The sequence below is a fragment of the Erythrolamprus reginae genome, chromosome Z, assembly GCF_031021105.1.
Source record: "Erythrolamprus reginae isolate rEryReg1 chromosome Z, rEryReg1.hap1, whole genome shotgun sequence".
NCBI classification, from domain to species: domain Eukaryota; kingdom Metazoa; phylum Chordata; class Lepidosauria; order Squamata; family Dipsadidae; genus Erythrolamprus; species Erythrolamprus reginae.
In genome coordinates, this window is record NC_091963.1 from 128,055,540 (window position 1) to 128,082,409 (window position 26,870).

Sequence of the window (26,870 nt, forward strand, 5' to 3'; positions counted from 1 at the left end):
AACTTAACAATTGTAGCGATTCACTTAACAACTCCGTCAAGAAAGGTTGTAAAATGGGGCAAAACTCATAAAAACTGTCTGGTTTAATAGCAGAAATTTTGGGCTCAGTTGTGGCCATACAATGAGGACTTTCTATATCAGTTATGGCAAACCTATGGCATGCATGCCACAGGTGGTACGCGGAGCCATTATTATTATTATTATTATTATTATTATTATTATTATTATTATTATTTAGATTTGTATGCCACCCCTCTCCGTAGACTCGGGGCAGCTCACAACCGTAACAGTACAATATATAACAAATCTAATAATTAAAAAATCACTAAAAACCCCTTATTAAAAAGAAACATACACACAAACATACCATGCATAAATTGTATAGGCTTGGGGGAGATGTCTCAGTTCCCCCATGCCTGGCGGCAGAGGTGGGTTTTAAGGAGTTTACGAAAGGCAAGGAGGGTGGGGGCAGTTCTAATCTCCGGGGGGAGCTGGTTCCAGAGGGTCGAGGCTGCCACAGAGAAGGCTCTTCCCCTGGGTCCCGCCAGACGACATTGTTTAGTCGACGGGACCCGGAGAAGGACAACTCTATGGGACCTTATCGGTCGCTGGGATTCATGCGGCAGAAGGCGGTCTCGGAGATATTACATAAGATGTTGCCTTATTTCATTTTCAGCACCTATGCGAGTGCTAGCCAACTGATTTTTGGGCGTTTTCGCTCTCTCCCACACTTCAGCAAAGGATGCTGAACCCTGCGGACAGCGAAAAACAGCACAATGGCCATCCAGAAGTTCAGAAATGAACTTCTAGTTGCCCTGTTTTTCACTCTCCCCAGGGCTCAGGAAAGCCTCCTGAAGCCTGGAGATGGCAAAAAACGGACTTACCAGAAGTCCGAGGGGGGCAGTGGTTGTATGTATGCATGGGTGAATAGGGTTCTGCGCATGTGCATGGGGAGGGCATTGCATTATGAGTGTGGATATGCAGGTGTGTGCTATTGCGTGCGCACATACTCTTTTGGCACCCAAGCCAAAAAAGGTTCGCCATCATTGTCCCATATAGTTTTGGCAAGTAGGTGACATAACACTGTGAGTACTGGAGTTTTCCACATCAACCTGTGAGAATGGAGAGGAACATGTTTTGCATTTTCGTTCCACAGTTCTTCCCAGTTCTTCCCCGATCTCTTTTCAGTATGTGGTTGCCTGATCATCTTCAACACCGCCAACTGGTTTGGAGATGAGGACAATAAACTGCTAAAGGTCCACATATGGAAAATATGCGTTTCAATTGAATGTCATCTCCAGCTGCAATTTCCTAAGAAAGGCTAGTTTCTCAACTGGCCAAGAAACATAAAGTGAATGAATGAGACAGTCATTAAACCCTCCATGGAGTCCTAGAAGTAAGGAACAAAGTAGAGAGGTCTCTTGGGCTGTTTTCCTACAACAACTGTCATTGAGAGGAGAACCACTGCCTGTTTTTATACTGCACAGTTCATACTAACCCAGAAGTGGGGAACAATCGCCCCTTTTATGATTTGTGGACTTCAACTCCCAGAATTCTTGAACCAGTATGGCTGACCCAGGAATTCTGGGAGTTGAAGTCTACAAGTCATAAAGGGGGCATCGCTCCCAACCCTGCTCTAACTCTCTTCGTTAGCCAAAAAAGCCAGGGAATTAAGGGGAAGGAGGAAAAATAGATGCCAAGGTCATGAAGGAGAAAAGAGGGGGAAACGACAAGAGTGCTGGAATGGAAGGAAGAGCGGAGACACAATTTGAGGGAGCAAGAGAAGAGAAACTGCTAAATATGGAACTCCTAAGAATATATATGGGAGTTATATTTGTTATATATATTTGTATGCCGCCCCGAGTTCGCGGAGAGGGGCGGCATACAAATCTAAATAATAAATAAAAATAAATAAATAAGTTCCCAATGGACCACTTCACAAGACCTCATCAGCCTAGGGAGCATTAAAGAATAATAAGTGATGGTGACACACAAAATAGGTGATTGATTTACTTACTGGATTAATACAGTATAATTGTTGCATTTACATAATATACTAAGTCAAAGATATTGATATTATCATGTTGTCCTCGTCTCTCAAAAGGCATTCTTTTTTTCCTTAGTTTCATCTTGTGCTTTATGCAAATCCTAGAACAAATTACTGTATTTTTAGAGTATAAGATGCACTTCCCCTTGCCCCATTTTGGCCTCCCAAAGCCCTGCCCCCATGTCCCATTTTTGTGAAAAACCGGCCTGTCTTTCATAAAAATGGGATAGGCAGAGGGTTTGGGACTCCTACAGAATGTTCTTGGGGGCTGGGGGAAGGAAAAAAACACCCCAATTTTTGTGAAAAACAGGCAAAAAAGATCCTCTTTTTTTGCAAAAATGGGGAGTGTTCTTGCCTTCATCCCAGCCCCTAGGAGCATTCTGCAGGCCTATCGAATCCTCTGTGCACCGCATTTTTGCAAAAAAATCGTTGCAAAAAACTGGGCCCAGTCCACAGGAGTACTCTGCAGGTCCCCTAAACCCTTTGTGCACCCCCTTTTATTGCAAAAATAAAAAAGGATGGAAAATGGGCCATTGTTTGCAAAAACGGGAATATTTTTGTCTTGCCCCAGCCTCCAGGCAAAGGTATTCTACAGGCACCCTCTGCACCCCCCATTTTTGCAAAAAAAAAATGGTTGAAAAATGGGCTGGGATTTTTTTTTTTTTTTTGCAAAAATGGGGCGTTTTTGCCTTCCTCTACCCACCAAGAATACTCTGCAGGCTTCCCAAACCCTCTGTGTGCCCCATTTTTCACATGTCTGGCCAGAGAATTCTGAGAGTTGAAGTCCACAAGTCTTAAAGTTGCCAGGTTTGGGGACCTCCGTAATAGACTAATCAAGACTTCTCTTCATTCCCTGGATCAATTATCATTCAAATAGAAATGATTGTGAAATTCTTGGTTCTTTATTAGTCAACCAAACTTAAAAGCAAAATTGTGTTGCTTTGGGAAAAGTTCATTGAAATACTGCTACTGATAATTGGGAGAAATTCTCAGGATGTGTCGTCCAAAGTGCAAGGAAGAAAAAACAGGATATGACAAAATTGGAAGTTGTTCAGGAGGAGAGGTCCTGCGTGGTGATCCATCCTTCTCAAAAATGAATAGATCCACCAATGCAAAACTGATCCTTTGAAATCCTCCTTTCAACCTAGGGAAAAGTAAAAAAAGGAAATTATACTTTAGACTGGATACAGCAGGATTTGCAGCCTTTTCAGCAACAGACACTGTCACGGGTTTTAAAAGCATGGCCAAATTTTAGAAATTACAGACATTTTTAGTTTTTTTTAAAAAAAAATAATAATACAGAACTCAACATGCATAACCTAGTAGTATCACAAGCATCTCCATTGAGCAGTTTATTCATATTCAGTATTACAGTACTTCCCTCACTATTACAAATATAGTAAAAGAAAAGTATTAATTAATTATTAAATTTATATACAGTAGTCCCTCGCTATACCGCGCTTCACCTACTGCGGCTTCACTTCATTGCGGGTTTTCAAGAAATATTAATGAGAAAAATCATTCGCGGATCTTCGCTGGTTCGCGGGTTTCTGAGGAAGTCGATCGGCAGATTTAAACAGCCGGCCGAACTCGATCGGCAGGTTTTTCAAAAAAATATATCTAAAATTGTAAATACTGTATTTAAATACTGTCTCTAAAATAGATACTGTGTGGGAAGGGTTTATAAACACTTAAAACAATGAATTACAGTATAAATACTTAAATAAGTACTATCAGTCGATAAATTCCCCATCGCGGATTTCACCTATCGCGGCCAGGTCTGGAACGTAACACCAGCGATAGGTGAGGGACTACTGTACTGCCCAGTTTGCTATCTGGGGCAACTCTAGGCTGCCTAGTTTTAAAAATAATACTCTTGCGCAGCTCAACTTCCGTTAATTATTCAGACACATCTACAATATTTTCTTAGTGACTTCCAAGATATTTTTGTGATAACCACAATAGAAACATAGAAACATAGAAGTCTGACGGCAGAAAAAGACCTCATGGTCCATCTAGTCTGCCCTTATACTATTTTCTGTATTTTATCTTAGGATGGATATCTGGGGTGGCATTTACCAAGTGATTAGCTTTTTCAAGATCAGCCAAACGATGTTGCCACAACAAAATCAATGCTGGGATTAATACAAACCATTATCTGCTACCACAGTTCAAGTCTTATTTATTCCAATCCCCTTCCCGGGATCCAAAACAGACATTCTCATAGTCTGGAATATCATCTTCACTTTCTCGATCACTAGTGTCAACTGCTGGAACATGAGAAACAATGAAGTGTGTTAAAAGTGTGTACATGTCTACGCACATAATTTTAATGCTAGTCAGAAATGAAACGGTATCCTCATTTAATAACTGTTGGGATCCCTTTTACAGATGGCTAGAAAAAAAAGAGAATATTACGCTATAATATTGAAATGATTGATACAAACTTGACCAGACACAAATCCGGTATATAGCTCTCTTGTATTCCCTTAATAGTAATAAGAGATCCTAGATATATATAGATAGAATACTTATTTTTATTTTCAAAATCTCTATATTTTGATTAATTCAACGCTTGCACTTACCTATCTACATGACTAACCTGAACCAAGGTAATGAGCTAACAAATTAGAAATCAGTTCTCATTTTCAACACAGCTTCACCGTACACTCGCCCACCCCTTTACCTTTTCTCTCTCTTTTATTCTCTTTGCTTTTTTCCTTTTTTTTTCTTTTTTTTTCTCTATCTTCCCCTCCCTCCTCTTTCACTCTTTCCCTACTTACTCTTCTACTTCCCTCTCTATAAGTTTATATGTCTATAAACTGTTACATATTATACTATACTAAGATTTATCTGTTATTTGTTTTGATTATTCTTTTTATGTTTTGTATATTTGTAAATAAAAATTTAAAAAAAATTTAAAAAGAAAAAAAAATTAATAGCTCTTAGGGGATAACTGGTTAATGAGAGACTAAACCAGAAGTCAATAACTCTTGACTCAAGACCTTTCAGATCATTTGCTTCTACCTATCACGGTGACTTATGACTTTCTCCTTACTCTTGCAAACAACAACAAAAAACCATTTATATAAAGTCTGATGGTCATAGAATTGTCTCTAGCATAGAAGGCTCTGAGAAAACTCTATTATAGCCATGGAAGTATAGCCATCCCTAAAATAAAAACCAGCTGCAATGTAACTCAAAAAAGGATGGACAAATAAGGATGGACTATTATTTTCCTTCTCTAGTGCCCATAGCTGTTTTGAAGGAGCTTGGAGGAGAAGGCTCATGGAATACTGTACATTTGCCTGGATAAGGATAGGACACCCTCTCCAACCCACCATTCAGTATGGCATGCAATTTATTTATTTATCTATTCATTTATTTATTGGATTTATATGCTGCCCCTCTCCGAGGACTCGGGACGGCTTACAACATATAAAAACAATACAGCATCATAATCCAATTAATATTAAAACAGTTAATCTGAAACTCCAACAATATTAAAATCAGTCATTACCATTCACACAACAAGCATACACTACATTTGTTTGTCAGGGGGCTAGAGTCTAATGGCCCCAAGCCTGGCAGCATAAATGAATCTTGAGACTCTTGCGGAAAGCGAGGAGGGTGTAGGCGGTGCGAATCTCTGGGGGGAGCTGATTCCAGAGAGCCACAAACCCCACAGAGAAGGCTCTTCCCCTAGAGCAGTGTTTCCCAACCTTGGCAACTTGAACATATCTGGACTTCAATTCCCAGAATTCCCCAGCCAGCATTCGCTGGCTGGGGAATTCTGGGAGTTGAAGTCCAAATATGTTCAAGTTGCCAAGGTTGGGAAACACTGCCCTAGACTCCGCCAAGCGACATTGCCTAGTTGACGGGACCTGGAGAAGGCCAACTCTGGGACCTCACCGGTCTCTGGGACTCATGCAGCAGGAGGCGGTCCCACAAGTAATCTGGCCCAATGCCATGTAGGGCTCTATAGGTCATAACCAACACTTGAATTGTATCTGGAATCCAGTGCAGTCTGCAGAGTGCTGAAGAAACATGGACATATCTGGGAAGGCCCATGACTGCTCATACAGCTGCGCTTGCATGATTTGAAGTTTCCAAACACTCTTCAAAGGTAGAGAGCATTGCAGTAGTCGAACCTCGAGGTGATAAGGGCATGAGTGACTGTGAGTAAAGACTCCCTGTCCAAATTTGGAGCTAAAAGGACTGGCTTTTTACTGATAGGCCAAAGGAATTGAATGCACTGCTGAGAATAAGGACTTATTTCTTGCCCATCCCAAGCCCTCTGGAACTGCCCCCCTCCTCACCTTCTACAAGAGCCTTAAGACCTATCTATGACGCCAGGCATGGGATAACTACTGTATCCCGCCCTTTGACCACTGAAAGTTATGTGTGGTTATGATTGTGTAGTATCGATTGTTTTTAAGGTAATGGGTTTTAGTTACAGTTTTTAATTATTAGAATTATATCTGTATTGTTCCATCGTGCAGAATGCAGCTGCGAGAGCAATCATGGGCTTTCCCAAATATGCCCATGTTACACCAACACCGCACAGTCTGCATTGGTTGCTGATCAGTTTTCGATCACAATTCAAAGTGTGGGTTATGACCTATAAAGCCCTTCATGGCACCGGACCAGATTATCTCAGGGACCGCCTTCTGCTGCACGAATCCCAGTGACCAGTTAGGTCCCACAGAGTAGGCCTTCTCCGGGTCCCATCAACTAAACAATGTCATTTGGCGGGACCCAGGGGAAGAGCCTTCTCTGTGGTGGCCCTGGCCCTCTGGAACCAACGCCCCCACCCTCCTCGCCTTTCATAAACTTCTTAAAACCCACCTTTGCCGTCAGGCATGGGGAACTGAGATATTCTTTCCCCCTAGACCTTTACAATTTATGCATGGTATGTTTGTTTGTATGTATGTTTTGTTTTATAAAAAGGGTTTTTTAGTTGTTTTAGTATTGGATTGTTACATGCTGTTTTTTTTATCACTGTTGTTAGCTGCCCTGAGTCTATGGAGAGGGGCCGCATACAAATCCAATAAATAAATAAATAAATAAATAAATAAATAATAAATTGTTGTTGTGAGCCACCCGAGTCTTCGGAGAGGGGCAGCATACAAGTCTAATAAATTATTATTAATTATTATTATTATTACTCACCAAAACAAGGATCTAGTATGCTTGGTTTCGGCTCTAGTATGTTCACATATTCATCTTTGCAGGAGAAAGGAAAAATAAAAAAGGGTGACATTAAATCCCATATCAATGTTAATAGAGGACAACAGCCTTCCCCAGTGTAGGTCCTAACCAGCATGATTTGCTTAAAAAACTAGAATAAATCTTGTAGGCAAAATAGCTATGGCCCATTTGATAATACTTTGCTTTCTTTTCCCTTTTAGTAGCTGGTCCTGCCTTACCTATGTGATTAGTCAGAAAGGCTTGGGTGGGAAACCAAAATAAAACAGAATCAGTCAGAAGGCACATAAATATACTTTTCCACCATTGTCTGGGATAATACATACAGATTGAACCAAGGTTTATTTCAATTGTGGGTTATTTAATAAACCACTACTGGCTAGGTTCAGCCAACATAATAATAAATCCAGAGTTCAGCGCTTAGACGTTATGGTTATTATATTTCAAAAGACCTGGGAGGTAGATGGCAGGGCAAAAATTAGGAACTACTTTTCCTTTGAAATTCACTGTATCTCTATTTAAATTGATATTTCTATGAGATTTTTTTGAGATTCACCATAATATTATTTCAAAATGTACATTTTATACACTGCTCCAAAAAATAAAGGGAGCACTTAAACAACACAATATAACTCCAAGTAAATCAAATTTCTGTGAAATCAAACTGTCCACTTAGGAAGCAACACTGATTGACAATCATTTTCAAATCCTGTTGTACACATTCAACTTTGTACAGAACAAAGTATTCAATGAGAATATTTCATTAATTCAGATCTAGGATGTGTTATCTGAGTGTCCCCTTTATTTTTTTGAGCATATATACCATATTTTTCGGTGTATAAGACACACCGATGTATAAGACGCACCTAGATTTTGGAGGAGGAACAAGGAAAAAAGCATTCTGAACCAAATGATGCAGTATTATATTGTTCAATAAAATAACCAGTGTAGCAGAATGCTTTTTACAACCATGTATACTTTTTAAAACTATCTACACTTTTTACAAACTTGACAGCTTCAAGACTTGTGGACTTCAATTGCCAGAATTCCTCCACCAGTCATGCTAGCTCAGAAATGGGAGTTGAAGTCCACAAGATTAGATTAGATTAGATTTATTGGATTTATATGCCGCCCCTCTCCGCAAACTCGGGGCGGCTCACAACAAGGTAAAAACAATACATAATAACAAATCCAATACCCACCAATCCAATTACAATTTTTAAACTAAAAAATTCATAAAAAACAACCCCAGAATATTAAAAACACGCATACAGTCAATCTAACTTCAAGCCTTAAACTTGCCAGGTTTGAAGATCCTTGCACTCCTAACCTCTAACTCAGGTGTCTTCAAACTTGATAGCTTTAAGACTTGTGGACTTCAACTCTCAGAATTCCTCCACCAGTCATGCTAGCTCAGAAATGGGAATTGAAGTCCACAAGCCTTAAACTTACCAGGTTTGAAGATCCTTGTACTCCTAACTAGTGATGGACGAACCCAACGGTGTTCGGGTTCGGCAAGTTCGGACGAACTTCACGCAAAGTTCAGCCGAACCCGAACGGTCCATGATGTCAAAGCTCCGCCCCCGGAATCCCATCGTTTTTTATTTTTATGGATTTTTAATTTTTATTTATTTTTATTTTTACGAAAAAGGACGCCGCAGCGGCGCCACAAGCAAAGAGAGGTCCTTTCACGTAAAAATTTAAAAAAATAAATTTTACCTGAAAGGACCTCCCTTTGCTTGCGGTGCCGCTGCGGTGTCCTTTTTTGTAAAAATAAAAATAAATAAAAATAAAAAATCCATAAAAATAAAAAACGATGGGATTCCGGGGGCGGAGCTTTGACGTCATGTATACCAGTAGGTTGCTAAGCATGCCAAAGTGATTACTTCCTGGATTCCATCCTCCCTCCATTATTCTAGTGCTGCTCCCGGAATCCAGGAAGTGATCACCTTGGCGTGCTTAGCAACCTACCGGTATACGTGATGTCAAAGCTCCACCCCCGGAATCCCTTTGTGGGATTCCCCAGCTCCTTTTGTGCCTCCTTCACAGCCTCCCGACCGACTGACAGCTCCCCGGTGTTTGCCTTCCTCCGCCACCACCAGTGACCAGCTCCTCCTCCTCTTCTCAGCAGATGACAGCCGGGCGGTGGCGCTTCGCGGTGCTCGACACAAATGCCGAACCGAAGCACAATTTTTTTTTAAAAAAAGGGGGGTTCGGGTTCGGCATGCCGAACACCGCAAAATTCGGTACTGGACCCAAATTGTGCAGGTTCGGTTCGGCCAACACTACTCCTAACCTCTAACTTGGGGGTCTTCCAACTTGCAGCTTTAGGACTTGTGGACTTCAACTCCAAGAATTCCTCCATCAGTCATACCAGACTCAGCTCTCCTCCTGGTTCTCTCCCCCCCCCCATACCCACCCACCCCACGGTTCAGATTCACACCCCCTTCTGCTCTAGCTGGACTTAGAGCTGACATCGCTTTGCAACTGCATGACATCTCCAGGCTCTGAAGAAATAGCAGCTGTGAGTGGGAAGCCAAGCCCAGCTGAGGAAAATCTGATGAAGATTATGCACCTGGGATGGGCTGTAGTGTGAGTTCGGCTGGGGGCGGCTAGCTTTCCACCAGGTTCTTTTCTTTTAAAGAGAGAGAGAGAGAAAAGGGTGGGCAAATAACCAGCTTATCTAGAGCAGTGTTTCCCAACCTTGGCCACTTGAAGTCCAGATATCTTCAAGTGGCCAAGGTTGGAAAACACTGATCTAGAGAAAGAAATGTATATCTCCTATCAATTGCAGTGTAATTCTGTCTTTCTTTCTGCCTTTCTGTCTTTGCATTGCAATTGATGGGAGATACATATTTCTTTCTCTAGAGAAGCTTGTTATTCGCCCACCCCCCTTTTTTCTCTCTCTCTTTAAAAGAAAAAAACCAGGTGGAAAGCTAGACATCCCCATCTCAACTCACACCCAGTCGATATCTTCCTCAGAGCTTCCTTACATTGCAAGTAGAGCAATGGAAAAAACCCTGCAAAGATTTAGGGCTTGGAAAACATTTTTCTTTGCAGAGGGTAACAGTGAAAGAGCTGAAAGAAACTTACTCAGAGCAAATTAGAGTAATGAAACAAACCCTGCAAAGACTAAGGGCTTGAAAACATTCTTCACAGAGAGTAACAATGAAAGAGCTCGGGTACATTAATAGCACCTGGTTAGGGCTGGAAAGAAATATCTGGAGCAAATGAATGAAAAAAAACCCCTACAAAGACATGTTTTGGAATACATTCTTGGCAGAGATTAACAATGGAGGAGCTTGCAAGCTGTAAAAGCTGGGAACATTGTTAGCGCCTGGTTAGGGCTAGAAAGAAACTTACTCAGAGCAAGTTAAAGTAATGAAAAAAAAACCTGCAAAGACTTAGGGCTTGGAAAACATTCCTCACAGAGAGAAACAATGAAAGAAGCTGCAAGGTAAGAACTGGGAAGATCATTAGCAGCTAGTTGTGGGGGTTGGAGGAGAGAAAGCTACATTCAGTGTATAAGACGCACCCTAATTATCAGACTATTTAGGGGAGGGAAAAGGTGCATCTAATACACCCCAAAATACGGTAGATGAATTCTTGCAAATGTAACGTGTCTTATTTTCTTTGCTGTTTTTAATTTTTAAAGTAAGAGAGTTTTTCTCTACAGTGGTATCCCACCAATTGGGATGATATTCATATATATATTCTTGCTAGTCCTGCCCCTCCTATCAATCTACAGTTCCACTTACTGGGTGAATTCCGTTGAGACTCATACACATTTTCATATTGGTCTATTATGGATTCTAGAGAAAAAAAATAGATGAAGGAAAACATGTTTAAAAGGGATAAACCAATGCATAATACTCAGGATTGCTGACAATTAAATTAAGATAATGAATTAATATAGTAATTACAAAGCAAATTATTTTTTTTTTCAGAACATCGAAGTTTTAAAAACAGCTGTGCCGTCTGTGCCCAAACTCATGACATTTTTTGCAGCAATTGTAAAGCAAATCCATTTATCCAATGTTGGAAATGGGAAGTAAATGTTGGAAACCAGCAAAAAAAACCCCATCAAAATCAGCCTTGTGACGATAGCGCACTGCAAAAGACTGTAGAGATGAGCTGGGTGCCAAGCATCCAAAATACAATGAGATGACTATGGGAAATGCATGTGACTACAGCATCATATAAGATAGTATGAACATAAGCGTATTTGGGTAGGCTGTTTTCTTCAACTTCCTTTTTCTTCTAAGGGTTCCCTTCCTTTTTTTCTTCCCTTAGTTCTTCTTGCTGAGTTTGGAGGTTCCTCTCTTTCCAATTCCAATTTGCCATGCAAATTAAGAAACTATGTGAGAGCAGCATGAGAAACCCAAAGGCAAAGAGAGGCAACTTAATCCAATAATACCGTGTTTCCCCGAAAGTAAGACAATGTCTTACTTTCTTTTTATCCCCAAAAGCCCCACTATGTCTTACTTTCGGGGTATGTCTTATATTGGAGCTTCCCTAGCGGTGACAGCGTGAGCTTTTGGGGCCCCGGTGGGAGGGCACCGGCCACTGTTGCTTCTAAGCGGCGCCGTTGTTGTCCTCACGGCGCAAAGCCACGCAGTCCTGAATCGCTCCCTTTTCCAGACAGCAAAGTCTGCTGCCTAGGAAAGCAGCGCATTTGAAAAACGCTTTCCCTGGCAGCCGGCTTGCTGGCCGCTTTCCCAGGCTTTCCGCAGGAACGGGTGGTGGGGCGCCACGAAGGGCGGCACTTGCGCAAAGCCACACAGTCCTGGATCGCTTGCTTCCCCGGCCAGCAAGCCGGCTGCCTAGGAAAGCAGCGCCGGGAAAGCAAGCGATCCGGGACTGTGTGGCTTTGCGCCGTGAGGACAACAACGGCGCCGTGGTGGCTTTCAAGCACCGCCCTTCGTGGCGCCCCACCACCCGTTCCTGCAGACGCGGTGACGTATGCGCCATCCCGGAGATTACGGGACTTCGCCGAAATCCGCGCTGCGAAGAACTTGGGGGACTTTAAACCGAGGGGGATTACAAACGATCGGCTTTGTTGGAGGGGGTTTTTTTTCCACGGAAGGCCAAGCTTGGAGGAAGCAACCGAGGGAAGGGGCCTCGCTGGCATCAAAGGTACTGAAGAGGTGGGGACAACCTGAAAGACGGAGGGAGGGTAATAGTAGGAGCTACGATGAGTAGAGTAGACGTGGGCAGGAGGCGGCGCGCAGCTACATGTTTCCCCGAAAGTAAGACATATGTCTTACTTTCGGGGTACGGCTTATATTAGACGACCCCCCTGAAACCCCCGATACGTCTTACAATCGGGGGTGTCTTACTATCAGGGAAACACGGTACTAAAGAAAGTATGACAAGGGAGGGACGGGACAAAAGAATCTTCCTAGTTGAAAGAGAGGGACAATTCGGATTATTGTGAAATACAGAAAACAGGTACAATTGGTTCAAAAATAGAACATGATATGGTAATAGAATGAATGTTAACTGGAGTAATTAAACAGCATTGTCTAAAGATGTAAATAACAATGTAAATAAATGTAGATATGAAAAATTAATATACATAGAATTGTTTAAAAATATGTTATTATACTAATAGAGAGATATAAATGCAAACTATGTAAGGCAATACGGAAAGCTGTAAAATATTTTTAAATGGTATCTATTATGTGTGTTGTTATGTTTTGATTTGTCTTACTTTTGTATTTGTGGTTGTTTGTTATGTTGTTTTTTTAATGAGAAAATTGTTTAATAAAAACTATTTAAAAAAAATAAATCCTCCTAATTGCCAACTTACCAGACGAGCCATGATCTTTGTTCTTCTGTTCTGTGATTGGAACATCAGGCAATACCTCTCTGTAAAACCCAGTAAGACCAGAATGAACAAGTGAATCAATATTACTATTTCTTGCCCACAACTGTTTTCATTAGCACTTATAAATTGGGGTTGGTCTCTATTTCTACTGCTCATTCTTTCTTTTTTGTATTATCTTTCTTAAATTGCTAAGAAATAATTATTAAATTGCTTTACCTGCTGTGAATGAACTGGCAAGGAATGCTATAAATGGGGGGAAAAATCCAGAAAACAAAATTCTCAAGTATTCATGGATTTGATTCATTTAATTCATGGATGCCAAGTGTATCGGTGGTTATTGAAATGGATGTCCAAGTGCCGCCTCTATGTTGGTTGAGGCAGGCAGGATTCTCTTGGGTAACATTTGTTGGGGGTCAAGGGAAAGGGAGGGTTTTGCCTTTTCTTTCTGCTCAAAATCCCCATGGACAATTGGTGGACCACTGTGTGACACAGAATGCTGGACTCGATGGGCTTCGGCCCAATTCAGCAAGGCTCTTCTCATGCTCTTAAGTATGGAACCAAGAAATTCTATAAATTTCTAGTTCATACATTCTAACTCATCCCACATATCTACAATCCACAATTTTTAATACAACTTCTACATTATATTCTTACATTAAACAGCATTTTAGCTTCTGTGTTGTAAAACATATAAACTATTCAGATGCAGGCAAAGAAAACAATTGTGTATTAAATTTCTGAATAACACTCACACACACAAGTACACAAATAGGAAGAATTGGGTGGGTGGGGGGAAATCATATAGTAGGTTTCACACAAAGTATGTGTCATTTCTTCACTCAGATGCTTAAAACGTAGAATGGTCAGGGAGAGCATTTCAAAGAAGGAGAACCATCACAATACAAGTACAGTACTATACAAGTAGTCCTCAACTGAGTCACAACTGAGCCAACATTTCTGTTATGAAGTGGGACAGTTTTTAAGTGAGTTTTACCCCATTTTACGATCTTCCTTGCCACAGTTGTTAAGTGAATCACTACAGTTACATTAGCAACATAGAAACATAGAAGACTGACGACAGAAAAAGACCTCATGATCCATCTAGTCTGCCCTTATACTATTTTCTGTATTTTATCTTAGGATGAATATATGTTTATCCCAGGCATGTTTAAATTCAGTTACGTCTGCTGGAAGTTTGTTCCAAGGATCTACTACTCTTTCAGTAAAATAATATTTTCTCATGTTGCTTTTGATCTTTCCCCCAACTAACTTCAGATTGTGTGCCCTTGTTCTTGTGTTCACTTTCCTATTAAAAACACTTCCCTCCTGGACCTTATTTAACCCTTTAACATATTTAAATGTTTCAATCATAGAAACATAGAAAACTGACGGCAGAAAAAGACCTCATGGTCCATCTAGTCTGCCCTTATACTATTTCCTGTGTTTTATCTTAGGATGGATATATGTTTATCCCAGGCATGTTTAAATTCAGTTACTGTGGATTTACCAGCCACGTCTGCTGGAAGTTTGTTCCAAGGATCTACTACTCTTTCAGTGAAATAATATTTCCTCACGTTGCTTTTGATCTTTTCCCCAACTAACTTCAGATTGTGTCCCCTTGTTCTTGTGTTCACTTTCCTATTAAAAACACTTCCCTCCAGAACCTTATTTAACCCTTTAACATATTTAAATGTTTCGATCATGTCCCCCCTTTCCCTTCTGTCCTCCAGACTATACAGATTGAGTTAATTAAGTCTTTCCTGATACGTTTTATGCTTAAGACCTTCCACCATTCTTGTAGCCCGTCTTTGGACCCGTTCAATTTTGTCAATATCTTTTTGTTGGTGAGGTCTCCAGAACTGAACACACTATTCCAAATGTGGTCTCATCAGCACTCTATATAGCGGGATCATAATCTCCCTCTTCCTGCTTGTTATACCTCTAGCTATGCAGCCAAGCATCCTACTTGCTTTCCCTACCGCCTGACTGCATGGTGGTTAAGTGAATCTGGCTTCCCATTGACTTTGCTTAACAGCACATGACAAAAGCTGATCAAATGACCCCAATGCATTGCAACCATCATAAATAGGAGTCGGTTGCAAAGCATCTGAATTTTGACCACATGATCATGTGGGATGCTACAACTGTCATGAGTGTGAAAAACAATCGTTGTCACTTTTTTCAGTGCTGATGTAACGCTCACTAAATCAACTGTTGCAAAGTTGGGGGCTGTCTATAGCTGTACAGTGGAACCCCGACATAAGAGCTGCTCTACTTAAGAGCAACTCGAGATAAGAGCTGGGAGGGGAGAGATATTTTTGTTCTACTTACAAGCCCAAATTCGAGATACAAGCGCCAAGGAGCTGTCTCCTGAAGCCAAACGCTAACTTCCGCGTTCGGCTTCAGGAGACAGCTGCGAAGCGGCGCGCGTGTTTTAAAAGGTTGCAGCCGGCCTGGGGGGCTCGGGGGGGTGCTTGCAGCTTTCTTTCTTGCTCTTTTTCTTTCTCTCTTTTACCTTCCCTTCCTCTATTTCTTCTTTTCTTTCTCCTTCCCACCTTCTTCCCTCCCTCCCTCCCTTCACTCATTCCTCTCTTACTCTCCCCTTTCATAAGTTTCCTTGCTTCCTTCCTCTGTTCCTGTCCCTTCCCCCTTTCTTTCTTTCTTTCTTGCTTTCTTTCTTGCTCTTTTTCTTTCTCTCTTTTACCTTCCCTTCCTCTATTTCTTCTTTTCTTTCTCCTTCCCACCTTCTTCCCTCCCTCCCTCCCTTCACTCATTCCTCTCTTACTCTCCCCTTTCATAAGTTTCCTTGCTTCCTTCCTCTGTTCCTGTCCCTTCCCTCTTTCCTTCCTTCCTTCCCACCCTCCGTCCATTCATTCACCCATTCCTCTCTTGATCGCTTAAAGCCGGTCCCTGGTGCAAAAAGGGTTGGGGACCTCTGTCCTACAGGATTGGGTGGCAGAGAAGTTGAACATATGTAAATTTAAAAGTTTAAGAAAGTTTACAAGTTAAGTGAAAGAAACTTCATTATTCATTTATATGTACATGTACATTTCTTCATTAAAAACATGTCTTTCTGCATAATTTAGACTAACTTTGTGAGTTTTTTGAGGGCTGGAACCAATTAAAATTATTTACATTAATTCCTATGGGGAAAAGTCGTTCGAGATAAGAGCTGCTCGACTTAAGAGCCCAGGTCCGGAACGAATTAAACTCGTATCTCGAGGTACCACTGTAGTTACATTCCCTGGCTGTTCTCTGCACAAACTGGAAATGATAGAAGACTAAATGATTTGGAGCCTAAAAGTAGCATTTTATTGACTGAAACAAGCTTTCCCCCCGACTCCTTCCCTTCCCAAAGACTTACATGTATCCAGTATTATAATTTTCATCATCATCAGTGGGGCAAGGTATTTCTGGGAAGACAAAGTCCAAAAAAGATAAAGATGCTCCTTTTTATATATATAACTGAGATCTACTCTTAGTTCTCACTTTGATACTACAACTCCACGGAATCTATGAAGAAGCTCCAAGAATACAGAGAAGGGCCTTGCACAAGTCCAGACCAAAAAGATTCAAGAAAAATGAGGCATGATGCATGATCTAGGCAAAGATTATAGGAGAAAAAGCGGAAGAGAAAAAGAATACCATATTATGCTGCTACTTACCTTCATTTTCATAACTGGGAACACTTTCTGAAAAGAGACAACGTTTGTAAAGGAGATTAGGTAGTCAGAATGCCCTATAGCAGATTTTCAAAGGTACTGTACATTGTGACCTATATCCTTGCTCTGTTTCACAATTGTTTTTCAAAAGGCTGTCTATTCCAACAGAGTTTATGGTCCTAGAGCAGCTACAACATGGGTAGTATCCCATTTTCTTCTACTCATATACATACTTGACTGTAAAACATACAACTTTAGTAATCGAGTTGTCGAAGCGTGGAACTTATTACCGGACTCTGTAGTATCATCCCCTAACCCCCAACATTTTTCCCTTAGACTATCCACGGTTGACCTCTCCAGATTCCTAAGAGGTCAGTAAGAGGTCACTAGAGTGCCTTCCGTCCCCTGTCCTATAGTCTCCCCTATATCTCGTATTTCTTCTCTACTATATCCTCTATAACCTTCATTGTGTATTATTGTGTATTGGACAAAATAAATAAATAAATAAAAATAATATAAATAAACATAAGGAAGTCAATGCTATTGTGTAAATGCATACATAAATATACGAATTTTTACAACTTACCATTATCCTCAATTTTGATGAATGCAGGTTCAAATCTATATTCAGAGTCTGTTCTGCAAACCAGAAGAGAAAGAAAGTCATTAATACATGTGAGCATACCTACATCATCATCAGTCATCATCATTATTGTCACGCATATATAAGTTTACAATAAAAGTATAGACATGCATACACGAGACAATTGAGTAGATGGGGACTTTAGGACAGGGACGGTAGGCCTGTTAATGCACTTATGCATGTCCCTTACAGATCTCTTAGGAAGGGGTGAGGTCAATAGTAGAAAGTCTTAGGTTAAAGTTTTGGGGATTTGGGGAAGAAACCAGTCTGGTAGTGTATTCCAGCATTGACCACTCTGTTGCTGAAACCATATTTTCTGCAATTGAGTTTGGAGCGGTTTACCTGAAGTTTGTTTCTATTGTGTGCTCGTGTATTGTTGTGGTTGAAGCTGAAGTAGTCTTTAATGGGTAGGACATTTTAACAGATAATTATAAGCACTTAGGTCAGGCCTAGGTCAGGCCTAAAGCAGCATAGTTCTAAATTGTCTAAGTCCAAAGTTTCAAGTCTGGTGGCATAAGTTATTCTGTTGTGAACAGAGAGTGGAGAACTCTTCTCGTGAAATATCTCAGGACATTTTCAATTGTATTAATATCCAAAATGTAGTGTGGATTCCAGACAGAAGAGATGTATTTAAAAATTGGTCTAGCAAATGTTTTGTATGCTGTAGTTAAAAGTACAATATTATCAGAGAAAAAGTTGCGCAAGATTAGGTTAACAACTCTTAATGCTTTTTTGGCAATGTTGTTACAGTGGTCTCTGGCACTTAGATCATTAGAAATGAGTATGCCAAGATAATTAACAGAATGAGGGTCATCTATAAGTCCGTGTACATCCAGTTTGTATTTTTTCTGATTTTTTCCCCCAATTTCTAAGACAGCATTTCTTGTTTGAGATTTCAAGTTGCCATCTTGTTTAACCATTCTGACACATAGTCAAGGACTTTTTAGAGGGTAGCAGCATTTGTTGGTGGTATTTTACATCATACATATACACTGCTCAAAAAAATAAAGGAAACACTTAAACAACACAATATAACTCCAAGTAAATGAAACTTCTTTGAAATCAAACTGTCCGCTTAGGAAGCACCCTGATTGACAATCAATTTAACCTGCTGTTGTGCACATTCACTTTGTACAGAACAAAGTATTCAATGAGAATATTTCATTCATTCAGATCTAGGATGTGTTATTTGAGTGTTCCCTTTATTTTTTTGAGCAGTATATTTTACATTTTAAATTTGACATTATACATCATACAGCCTAAAGAACATGATCTAACACAGGAATGGAGCACTCTTCATTTTCTTAACTTTTTATTTTTAGCAATTTCATCTGCCAAGAATTTCTTATTAAATAAAAAAGTGGCTGTGATATCAGTAGAGGGATGTAAAGAGAAAATGTGTGGGGTTTTTGCTATTAACTGTGAAGAAAGTTATTTAAAACTCTTAAAACTATTGTACATCTACCATAATTCTTTTTTTTTAAAGAAGAAAGTTCCTCACAGTTCCATAATGCAGGGGTTTGCGATTCAAATTCAAAGCAGAATCTTTGATGACAAGAAAAGGTATTGGGACATGTGCATTCTGGATTCCCATTCCTGATCTAGCCTCTTCAATTTCAACATAAAGCTTGTATGAATTTCCCATCTACTTCCCCAAGAATTCCCACCTACAAACCCTTGCACCAGTACACCCAACTTGATACAAGGAGCCCACCAACATTTCCTAATAGGACCCTCTTTCATTATTCTGGCAAGGAAACCAGGTAGGTCTAGGGAAGAGATGGCAAACCCTTTTTGGTTCGTGTGCCAAAAGGGAATGCATGGGTGTGCTAGCATGCATGCACATTCCCACATCCCTTCCCTCCCCCACACACACGCGTACCCCCTGCGCTACTCCTCCACGCATGCGCACAAGCCTTTCTGAAACCTGGCAGGCAGTGGTGGGTTCATACTGGTGTGGTCCGGAGAGCTGTACCAGTATAAACCAATTGATTTTTGGAGATTTTATTTCTTCCATTTCCATTTCAGAAGGAGCCCTCCCACGTCTTAATGCTGACCTTTAACCTTTGTCCGAAACACAGCTGTGGGCTTCCTCCACACAGAGGCACCAAAAAAAAAATCACCAAAAATCAGTGAGTTTAGCTGTTAGGTTAAAAAAATGTCCAAACAAACAAACCGGAAGTATGTTTTTCCAAACTTCCTGTTTGTCCATTGGAGGATTTTTTTTGGCCTCCAGAGTTTCCGGGAAGCTCCCCTGAAGTGCCCAGAGGAGGAAACGGCTTTCCCAAAGGCCAAAAATCAGCTGGCCAGCGGGCGCATGCATGCTGGAGCGGAAACATAGAAAAGTCTTGCGTACCCTCCCATATGGCTCTGCGTGCCACACGTGCCATAGGTTCGCCATGGACAACTCACCACAGCCAACTCATGAAGGCCATCTTGCCACAGCCATCTCATTGAGGACTATTCATCACTTCACAATCCGTGTGTGATAACTCAACATGATGTTATCCTTCACTTTTTCTTCTACATTATTTCCATCCTTGTCAATTGAAATAATGTCAATTTATCCCATGAGGAATCGTGCCATGGCAAGATGCCCTGCTGGCGAATTGGCTGCAGCAAGTGGTCCCATGGCAAGTTTATTTATTTACCGGTATTTATTTATTGGATTTGTATGCCGCCCCTCTGCACAGACTCGGGGCGGCTAACAACAGCAATAAAACAGCATATAATAACAATCCAATACTAAAACAGTTAAAAACCCTTGTTATAAAACCAAACATACATGCAGACATACCATGCATAAAATTGTAAAGGCCTAGGGGGAAAGAGTATCTCAATTCCCCCATGCCTGGCAGCAGAGGTGGGTTTTAAGCAGCTTACAAAAGGCAAGGAGGGTGGGGGCAATTCTAATCTCTGGGGGGAGTTGGTTCCAGAGGGCCAGGGCCGCCACAGAGAAGGCTCTTCCTCTGGGTCCTGCCAAACGACACTGTTTAGTTGACGGGACTCGGAGAAGACCCATTCTGTGGGACCTAACTGGTCGCTGGGATTCGTGTCTGCAAAAAGATGGATGCAGCAAGTTCTGCCATGGCAAGATAGGCATGGTGTGTTGGTCTATTCTGCCCCAGGAAGTCTTAAGCCTATATTACTTTTTACCCATGGAAAAGCAACTAGGGAGGGAATAAGAAATAGCAGACAAAGTAAAAAAAAGCATTTGCTAAAGCAAATCCAAGGGACTTGCATTAGATAAAAATGCACCCACATTAAAAACTGAATCGAATTGCAGCTCAGAAGCAGGACAGCTTCTACAATGCAGCTAAGTGGAGCTAAGTACTTTAGGAGAGCATGCAGCAAGTGAGTAAAGACACAAAGCTGTACCTTTTAGTGTTTTGCTGTTGTGGCCATTTACCTCCCAGCATCCTTCATCTTAGGCAGATGTTTTATAACACCAATAACATAGAGAACAGTGGGAAAGAAAGCAGCTCACCTCTGAGAATCTAGCTGGTATTGGATGTCAGACCAAGGTGGTGCTACAAAACGAGGCAGGAGAGAAGGGGAAAAAGAAACAATCTCAGATAAGACGGGGCAGAATCTAGGTTCCTTTTTTTAATCTTCTGTGGCTCAAAGCAACAACCGGCATAAGGGAATAGCTGGCTAGCCAAGTTTAAACCATATTTTTAAAAGCTACACATACAAAGGATAGTGTGTTGTTGGGTGTCACCATATGTTCATTCAAATTTGCTGTAACTCCCCAATTGTTTTCTTCTGGTTGAAAGTAGGAGTTAAACTGAAACAAGGGCGCTTTCAAATTTTAAGAACATGGGCTTATTTACAAAATGTTACCAAGAATTCAGTTTTTTTCTTCAATATATTAACTCACACTATTTCATCTTTCTGTCCTTAATATATATATTTTTAACAAAAGAGAAAAAACAGTAATATTTAGCTGCATACACTGATAAAGAGCAATAGAAATATTTTTATTTGGACCATTATTGGTTTAGGGCAGTGTTTTTCAATTATTTTCTTTTGTTCAACCACCACTCCCATTTTGCGTGCTCCCAACTCTCCGCTGGGACGATTGTTTGCAATATTCAGCGTGTTTTTGCTGAAAACAGCGGCTTATCAGCATGAAGAGCCGGGGTGGCACAGCAGGTAGAGTGCTGTACTGCAGGCCACTGAAGCTGACTGTAGATCTGAAGGTCAGCGGTTCAAATCTCATCACCGACTCAAGGTTGATTCTGCCTTCCATCCTTCCAAGGTGGGTAAAATGAGGACCCGGATTGTGGGGGCAATATGCTGGCTCTGTTAAAAAGTGCTATTGCTAACATGTTGTAAGCCGCCCTGAGTCTAAGGAGAAGGGCAGCATAAAAATTGAATAAATAAATAAATAAAATGATTGGGCTTCATGCTGTTCGCTGCCAACATTTTTAGACACAGTAAACATACCAGTCTTTCTTCGTCTCCCACCGTAGTCACAGAGAAGCCAAGTGCTACATATGCTTGCTATTATTTCCTCATCTTAGCTTTCGGGAATCTTATGTTTGTCACATTATCTCTGTCTCTCTTCTCGTATCTTTTCATCCCTCTTAAATATTTTTCCACGGTGTCTCTTAAGGGCTTGTTATATGCACTTCATATCTCTTACTTTGTGCTGTGTGCTATTGTTTGTGCAAAAACCCCTATTCCATGCGGCAAAAAAAGCATGTTCCCCGGGATCATGCGCCCTCCTCCCGGTATTGTTCCCCCTCGGGGGGGGGGGGGAACCCCACTATTTGAGAAATACTGGTTTAGGGCAAGGAAATATGATCTAAGGCTGGAATGAGCCAGAACACTAATGGTAAACATAATAATTAACCATTTGCTGCCTTCCGAAGCTGAAAATGGCCTCAGTTAGCCATCCCATTCTGTATGACACAATTCACCCAAGGGTAGGGCTGGCCACAAGATCCAAACATAAAGCTACACTTTGAACACATTACAAATCTAACTTCATCTTAGATCTGAGCCAGTATTTTCTTTTTTAAAGAAAAATATTTCCTGTGATAAGCACAAACAGGTTTGTATAAATCAGTGATGGCGAACCTATGGCATGGGTGCCACAGGTGGCATGCGGAGCCATACCTGCTGGCACGCAAACCATTGCCCTAGCTCCTAACCATTGCCCTAGGGCGAGTACAAGTGCACTAGAGTGCCTTCCGTCCCCTGTCCTATTGCTCTCCTATATCTCCTATACCTTTCTTCTATTCCTGTATCTCTTCTTCTATTCTTTCATTGATATGTTCTATTACTATACCTTCTTTTCTATTATTTCTTAGATATATTTTACTATGAGCATCTCCTCTATAACCTTCATCATGTATTTCATCGTGTATATAGATATATACCCACTAAAACCCTCATTGTGTATTGGACAAAATAAATAAATAAATAAAATAAATATAAATAAAATGTGCCGGCCTTCTGATTTTCGGCTCACACAGAGGCTCTGGGAGGGTGTTTTTGGTTCCCACAGTGCCTCCGGGAGGATTGGGGAAGGTGCTTTTACCTTCCCCTGGCTCCAGGGAAGCATTTGGAGCCTGGGGAGGGTGAAACATGAGCCTACTGGGCCAACCAGAAAACAGGCCATTTCTGGCTTCCAGAGGGCCTCTAGTGGGCAGGGGAATCTGTTTTCTCCCTCCTCAGGCATTGAATTATGGACGTGGGCCCTCACACATGTGCGATAGCATGTGTGCACGCTCTTTTGGCACCCAAGCAAAAAAGGTTCGCCATCGCTGGTATAAATACACATAACCCCGGGGTGCTAAAAGAAAAAGCTCATGAACAGATGAACCGCATAATGTAATATTAAAATGTTGGCTTGAACATCTGAGGAACGGATTGTCCGAATTAAAACCAGGTTCAAACACCTTCAAATACTTTACTACATCAGTAAGTTACAGCCTTCAGCATCAAATGCCACTTTCGTGACACTGGTGGCATCTTACATTGAAAACTATTAATGGAAGGCATCACGGCTTGAGAATGGTAACGCTGAGAGATTAAACTCTCAAATAATAATAAAGCTGAGAGTTTAGCAGCAGGGCTACTGAATCCTGAGATGGAGGATCCACTTCCCCAAATTTTAAACCATAAATCTCAAAAAAAAAGGCAATGAAGAGGTAACGTTGGAAACTCACTTAAACTGGTCAGCTTTGAAATATGGCAAAATTGAGGCCTACTTACAAGGAGGACGCCTCAACAGTCTGAAAGTCTGGGAATGAGCATTAGTGGAAGGCCTGTGAGAATAACAAAACATTCAGAGTCTATTTTCTAAAGAACATAAATCAGAAAGATGCATTTATCATTTTTCAACTACCTTACTCAGCAGTCATCGTGAGAATCTTTTTACAGCTGTTCTAGACTGTGTCGAGTGATTTGCTCATCATTCCATGGCATCTATGTGAACCTTTGCAAACCTGACACCAAAGCTGGCAATGCTGCTGCTTCTGCTTGCAAAAGCTTTAAAATAGAAGCACTTCCCACAAATATCCAGGGGAACCAAAGAATAAACCTGGCTTCTTCTACATGCAGAGCTCCCGCACTATTTCACTGAGCTACAGCTGCCACTCTTAATCTATATGTCATGCTAAGCCAAGTATGGTGTGATTTTCCTTTCTTTTTGCTTTATCCAATTATCAATTTGTACGATTACAGTTTCCCACAGTAACTGAGCAGTTAGCATAAAAATAATATACAAAAAATAAAGAGATACCCAATACCAACAATCATATTCACTTTGTGAATCCAACCACTGCAATTTATAAATGTTTGTTTGTTTGTTTGTTTGTTTGTTTGTTTGTTTGTTTGTTTATCTGTCTGTCTATTTATTTATTTATTTATTGATTGATTGATTGGTTGGTTGGTTGGTTGGTTGGTTGATTGATTGATTGATTGATTGATTGTTAGAGTTGAAAGGGACCATGAAGGCCATCGAGTTCAACCCCCTGCCCAAGCAGGAACCCTATAGTATCCCAGTCAAGTGGCAGTTCAATCTTCTCTTAATTAAATTAAAATTAAAAATCTTGATTAATAGCTGGATGTTGTGTGAACCTAGTCAATGTGAGATGTAATCAAGTCATGCTTCACTTTGATATGTGAATCCAGCCTCTCTCTGCCTAAATTAGAAAAATATTTCCACTGGTAGTCTTATGCTGCTAAACTAAGCAAGTTGGAAATATAATTTCATTAAATTTATATTTTAATCTTCCTATTTAACATTGCTGTCTATTTTCCTCTATGATTGTCAAAAACTCTTCTTCATGACACATTTAAGTTTGTTCATTAAGGACTTGCAAATTCTGAGAACTTTTTTTTAAAATTACAAGCTATAAAGAAAACCCGCATTGAATGTCCTTGAAAGAATGTTGAATTATAACTGCCTTGTTCTTTTTTTTATCAGGACACAGCAACTCAAATCAGTCCTGGAACAAAACACCACTGCTGAAAGCAATATTGTAAAAATACCAGTACTGTACTTTGGTTTGAAACAGGAATTGGAGCCATATTTTGCAACTACCTGTGATAAGAATTACAGGAGACCCGTTGTAAGCCAAAATATAGCCACAAGATATTTCACATAATTCTGATTCATTCCAAGTACTGTACTGTGCAATGAGGGAGGAAAAAACACTCAGGGATCAAATGTATTCATATTGCAATACACTTTGAATCAAGCTATATATTCATAGCAGCAGCTCATCCAAAAGAATAGGTTCAAAGACTGTTCCTGACTGTTGTATCACTTTAAGGGCAATGGACAAATACAAATCAGAATGTCCCCTTCTGATGTATTTCTGTATAATAAATACCTTTAACCAGTCATTTACTCATGCATCTCCATTGAGATGCTACCAAACGGTACAGCTTAAACTGTCAGATTATGACACGAGTCACTCACAATTAAGCCATACTTGCTTAATATGAATTCCTGAATAAGTACTGAGTGAGTTCGCATAACACACTAAACAATAAACCATGGATTACAATTATAATGACAGGGTCCAAACAAGGTGCTAAGTGAAATTAAACAAATCGCATGATAGCTGAGCCAATTTATAACAATTGATGGCCTTTTAAAAAACAGCCTTAATAGTTGCTTCTCAGAACAGTCATAATAAAGTACTTTTCTGGAATCTTTCCAGAACTGCATTCAACTTTGACATAGGTTTTCTTCACTGCTGCTGCTTCCTTTGTTATGTTACATTATTGCTGAAATGCTTTAGATGTTGTGTGTTTGGTAATATATTTTGCTTTTGTCATTGGCACTGCTTTGTATGGATTTTATAACCTTTATAATTTTCCCTATCAGAGGAAACACTGTCAATAATCCAGCTTGATAAAATGGCTGCATATTGGCCAAGCCTGTGTCTGTTTATTTATTCTGTAAGGGATTTCAAGATAAGAATTAAACAGGTTCAACCCAAGCTGTAAACTCTTGAAATTTGGAACACTCACAAGGGCATCTCAATACACCTTCAAACCTTTTTAGTTGTGGAAGTGCTGAAGTAAAAATAAAAGACACGCTGTGGTTTTCAGCTTTCTTGTTTATCATCTGCTACCTCACCACTATTTTAAATTGGAAGATGGCAAGGTTGAATGAAATACTCAAGGAATGTGCAGCATTAAACAGCTATGGCCTCTCTTTAGATTCTTTGATTGCTACCTGTTTCAGGGTGACCCCATAACATTTGGAGTGTGTATTTAATGGGGGCAGTGCACACAAAAGTAGAATAATACTTACTATAGCTTACAAAACTTTCACCAGACCCATCCTAAAATACAGCTCATCTGTTTGGAACCCTTACCGCATCTCAGTCATTAACACCCTCAAAAATGTCCAGATACTTCACCAGAAGAGCTCTTCACTCCTCTACCCGAAACAGAATACCCTACGAAACTAGACTTACAATACTGGGTCTAGAAAGCTTAGAACTATGACGCCTTAAACATGATCTAAGTATTGCCCACAAGATCATATGCTGCAATGTCCTGCCTGTCAAAGACTACTTCAGCTTCAAGCACAACAACACAAGAGCACACAACAGATTCAAGCTTAATATTATCCGCTCCAAACTTGATTCTAAAAAATACGACTTTAGTAATCGAGTTGTCGAAGCGTGGAACTCATTACCGGACTCCCTAACTCCCAACACTTTACCCTTAGACTATCCACGGTTGACCTCTCCAGATTCCTAACAGGGGCGTACATAAGCGCATTATTGTGTATTGGACTGACTAACCAACCAACCAACCAACCAACCAACCAACCAAACAAACAAACAAACAAACAAACAAAGTTGTTCCTAAGACCACATTTTACTTCTACTTTCTAAATCTGCCCGAATTCTGGTTTCCCATTCTTTATTTTGCCCCAAGATAAGACAGTAATGGACTCACTTGTATTGGTAGTCATCAATAGCAGGTGCTGTTCAGAAAAAG

General features: G+C 40.5%; 1 protein-coding gene across 4 annotated transcripts in view; it reads right to left on the reverse strand.

Annotated features, from left to right (window-relative positions):
* Positions 1-2,930: 2,930 nt before the first annotated feature.
* The window catches only part of LAT (linker for activation of T cells), a 33,928-nt gene continuing 9,988 nt past the window's right edge, over positions 2,931-26,870 (reverse strand). The window contains exons 2-13 of one of the 4 annotated variants that reach the window (XM_070728093.1): positions 26,829-26,856; positions 23,616-23,668; positions 20,878-20,920; positions 17,334-17,386; positions 16,751-16,777; positions 16,450-16,498; positions 13,302-13,328; positions 13,068-13,126; positions 11,014-11,067; positions 7,220-7,273; positions 4,200-4,314; positions 2,931-3,191 (exon numbers count right to left, since the gene is read on the reverse strand). In XM_070728093.1, the coding sequence (XP_070584194.1) occupies positions 4,226-4,314; positions 7,220-7,273; positions 11,014-11,067; positions 13,068-13,126; positions 13,302-13,328; positions 16,450-16,498; positions 16,751-16,777; positions 17,334-17,386; positions 20,878-20,920; positions 23,616-23,668; positions 26,829-26,856 (536 nt within the window). In that variant the 3' untranslated portion in view covers positions 2,931-3,191; positions 4,200-4,225. Of the gene's footprint in view, positions 3,192-4,199; positions 4,318-7,219; positions 7,274-11,013; positions 11,068-13,067; positions 13,127-13,301; positions 13,329-16,449; positions 16,499-16,750; positions 16,778-17,333; positions 17,387-20,877; positions 20,921-23,615; positions 23,669-26,828; positions 26,857-26,870 lie in introns of all 4 variants that reach the window. The other 3 variants (XM_070728092.1, XM_070728095.1, XM_070728094.1) reach the window with 3 other exon arrangements.